Source organism: Vicia villosa, linkage group LG2, assembly GCF_029867415.1.
Source record: "Vicia villosa cultivar HV-30 ecotype Madison, WI linkage group LG2, Vvil1.0, whole genome shotgun sequence".
Classification (NCBI taxonomy): domain Eukaryota; kingdom Viridiplantae; phylum Streptophyta; class Magnoliopsida; order Fabales; family Fabaceae; genus Vicia; species Vicia villosa.
In genome coordinates, this window is record NC_081181.1 from 224,426,064 (window position 1) to 224,430,005 (window position 3,942).

At 32.0% G+C, this 3,942-nt stretch overlaps 1 protein-coding gene across 1 annotated transcript; it reads left to right on the top strand.

Annotated features, from left to right (window-relative positions):
• Positions 1-1,175: 1,175 nt before the first annotated feature.
• LOC131648343 (mediator of RNA polymerase II transcription subunit 15a-like) lies at positions 1,176-2,476 on the top strand. The gene is made up of 5 exons (XM_058918103.1): positions 1,176-1,226; positions 1,408-1,440; positions 1,557-1,644; positions 1,790-1,901; positions 2,008-2,476. Exons 3-5 carry the CDS (start codon positions 1,559-1,561, stop codon positions 2,203-2,205), a joined length of 396 nt encoding a protein of 131 aa, XP_058774086.1. The 5' UTR covers positions 1,176-1,226; positions 1,408-1,440; positions 1,557-1,558; the 3' UTR covers positions 2,206-2,476.
• Positions 2,477-3,942: the final 1,466 nt, after the last annotated feature.

Consider the following 3,942-nt stretch of genomic DNA (forward strand, 5'->3'; position numbering starts at 1 on the left):
TAATTATGGGGGCGTCGACGAATTCATAGACAGCGATCCACGCGACATCCCAGTACCAGCCCCCGTGACACAAACCCAACAAGAAGCACAAAGGGGCAGGGGTAGGGGTAGAGCTAGGGAAAGAGGCGGTGTCAATATTCGCGGCGGAATCAACGATCGCGGTAAACGTGTCATTACAAGACCAGGTTGCGGAACGGATGGCTATCTTGGTGATGGACGTCATTGATCATGTTGTTGTATTTTTCATTAATCTTTGGTATCGTTTCTGAAATTAATTGTAACCGATGTTTAGTTTTTAAATTATATTGTAATCGATGTTTAGTTCTTAAATTATATTGTAATCGATGTTACAATTTTGATTTTCGTTTTCTGCATTACATTTATAAGGCGAAAAAAATATTTTACAAATTTATTTCTGTAAATATCATAACAAATAAAATAAAAAAAAAATTTAAGTTTAATATATTCAACTAAAATGAATTAAAAAAAAAATGAAAAAAAAAATGAAAAAAAAAAAAGCCCTAGAACTAAGGCGCCAAATGGTTTGGCTTCTAGGGCAAAAACCCTAGACTTATGCGCCATTCCATTTGGCGCAAACATATTGAATTTTAGGGCATGCCAATTCATTTGGCGCATGCACCCAAAATTTACACTTATACGCCATTTCATTTGGCGCATTCAGTATTCTGATATCCCAAACCTAGACACTTTAGTAAATACCCCGAAAACATGGTTTTTTTCGTATTTTTTTTATCAAACCTGGTTATTTAAATTTTTTTTTACCAATTGTAACTCTAGTACTACTGTTTTGTAATTTTCTTTTGTCTTTGGGCCTCTGCCCTTACTATTAGAGAAAAAAACACTTAAAGTAGATAGAAGAAGATTAATATAAGTATAATAGTAATTAATTTTTTTTCCTAATAAAAAGATATAATTGTGACACGATTTATCATTTAAATTTAAATTTTCATAAAATAAAAAATTAAGGGTGTTATTGGAATTTTGCAAGGGATCTGTTTCTTAATTTGACGGATTTACAATAAGCTACAGTCACACAATCTGAATATTCATCTCGACCGTCTCATTGAATTTGAATTGACATACGTTGGAAGAAATAGGTATAGCCAAATGTGAAGAGTAATCGATTAACACTATATATGAATTCTTTTTTTTTCATTCCGTTGCGGGATTAGGGTTTCGTCGTCGCGATCGTAACTGCTTTTCATGTATGGTTTTTGTTTCTGTTTTTCACTCTGTTATAGGGTTAGGGTTTCATCGTCGCAATCGTAACTGTATTTCATGTATGATTTTTTTTATTGTTTTTCACTCTGTTATAGGGTTTCATCGTCGCGATCGTAACTGTATTTCATGTATGATTTTTTTTTATTGTTTTTCACTCTGTTATAGGGTTTCATCGTCGCGATCGTAACTGTATTTCATGTATGATTTTTTTTTTATTGTTTTTCACTCTGTTATAGGGTTAGGGTTTTGTCTTCGCGATTGTAACTGTATTTCATGTGTGATTAACTTTTTTGTTTCTTGTTGAGTGGTTTCAGTAATGGACACCGATAATGGAATACCGAATCAAGGTGATTGGAGAAGTCAATTGCACCCTGGATCACGCCAAAGAATTGTCAATAAAATGTAAGCTTTACTTTTCACTAATTTGATCAGTTTTTTACTGTTAATGCATATCAAAACAGCTATTAAATCTGAATACATGCTCATATGATTTGGAATGCAGGGAGTATTATATAATTAGTTGAACCTCTGTTTTTCTTTTTTGCAGAATGGAAGGTTTAAAAAAGCATGTTCCCGTTTCTGGTCAAGAGGGATTGCTTGAACTTCAGAACATTGCCCAAATGTTTGAAGACAAGAATTTTACTGTTGCAACAAGCCAGGTATATCTCTAATAAGAAGCCACATGGTTATTAAATTATAATTTTAGTATCACAAACTCATACCCTATTTAAGATTGACAATTTTTTGTCGCATTCTCTATTTCAGTCTGACTATCTAAAGAAAATAGCTACGAGGATGCTTGAATTTGAGATTAAATCCCGGGGCACTGTGGTCACCAATATATCATCATCATTAGATATGCTTACATTGGAGACTGAATCCCAGGACACTATGGCCAACAATATAACATCATCTTTGGAGACTGAATCCCAGGACACTATGGCCAACAAAAATGGTGTCTAATTAAATGTCTATCATTTTCCTTTACAATTACATAGAGGAAAGTTTTTATATCTCATCGTTAGAGATCACTTAGAACTAGTCCTTTATGATTTTTATTTCTGCTTGTGAACTGCATGGTTAAAATACCGGAGTATTGGAGATGTTTATGAAGAACGCGGATGAGCCAACATAAATTTTGGATAGTTTGTTCTTACTTACCAACTGCAAATGTTGGATAAGAAAAGGAATCTCATCTTTGATGGTGAATTAAAGCGTTAACTCTCAAACTATTTGATCGCAATTCACTTAGCATTGGTATGCTTCCATTAAAATGAATTTCTTTCTACTAACTCATATCCTTAGACTATTTTATCAAAAAACTTCTTTCCAAGACTTTTCAAGCCTAACTCCAGAAGTGGGCTTACAAGGGATTCTAACATCCTTCACCGACAATAAACATCTCCAAATAGAAATTAAGAAACATAATTCACCTTCAACTTACTTGAAAGTGTAGCCCCTTCAAATGAGACACAAGAAAGTGGTCACTTATCCATATGTATATGGAGTCCATCAACTTCACATGATCAAATAGTTGGTAAGATTGATTCATTCTATAGATTGAGGTGAATGAGTTTCTCAATTTGTCAAATATTTAGCTAGCAAATTATGGTGATTGTACGAACAAACCTACTTCAATAGTTGTCCATATTTTTACACAAATTAAGAAAAGAATATAAAAGTGAGAGAGAATGATGTTTTTACAATAATATCCTTATTATTTATTGAGAATGTTGAAATTTTTATTAATTAAAGGGTATAATTGAAAAAGTATTGAAAATTGAAATGACTAATTTATTTTAGGATATCATTTTATTTCAAATTGATCACTCATTGTGGGACGGATGGAGTACCTAATACACAAAACCTATTTAAATTATATTACTCCTTCTGTCTCAAAGTGGGTGACCAAACACACCATTTCACACCGATTAAGAAAAATATAAGAAGAGAAATAATATTGTTTTACTATAGTACCTTTGTCATGTATTGAGAACGATGAATTTTTTATTAATTAGAGAGTAAAATTGAAAAAAGTGTATTGAAAATTGAAATGATTATTCATTTTAAAATATCATTTTATTTCAAATGAGCCATTTATTGTGAAATGAAAGAGACACGCCCAAAGACATAGGGGTATGAACATTCAATATTCTTAATTTTTATTTCTCATTGAATTAAATTGACTTATCACGTATGTTAGATCGCGATCCATGCACCTATGTTTAGAGCACACAATATAACTATAAATTAACACTTCAAACAGATTCAAGGGATGTGTAGAGGCACATACCATATCTTAGGCATATGGATCCTCTGCTGCCTAATACATTAAGCTATAAATGCTGCCTTAAATCTAATGGTTCCATTAAATAAACAAATGTAATAAAATAGAAGAGAGATAAACATAATTTAGATATAATGGCTATCATTGGTGCTGAATGGAAGCTGAAGAGAAAGTGCTGCAGCCTATCTTATAATGACCGACATTAACAAGACTACAACCTATCTTATCTTTCCAGCATCCTCAACTATTTATACTATTCTGAATTAGACTATAGGCTAAACCGGCCTATAGAAGTGTACAACCTAACTTACCTATTCAATAAGATCGAATTTAGACTTTTTTTTAATAACGTATTTAATTAAGTAGCTCAGATTTAAGCTATTAAAAATGTCTATAAAATCTTATAGATGAAT

Excerpts from the sequence above, each read along its gene's own strand:
- LOC131648343 (XM_058918103.1), top strand. The coding sequence starts at position 1,559 with ATGGACACCGATAATGGAATACCGAATCAAGGTGATTGGAGAAGTCAA. Across the intron at positions 1,645-1,789 it reads CAAAGAATTGTCAATAAAAT|AATGGAAGGTTTAAAAAAGC; the intron begins GTAAGCTTTACT and ends TCTTTTTTGCAG. Across the intron at positions 1,902-2,007 it reads TTACTGTTGCAACAAGCCAG|TCTGACTATCTAAAGAAAAT; the intron begins GTATATCTCTAA and ends TCTCTATTTCAG.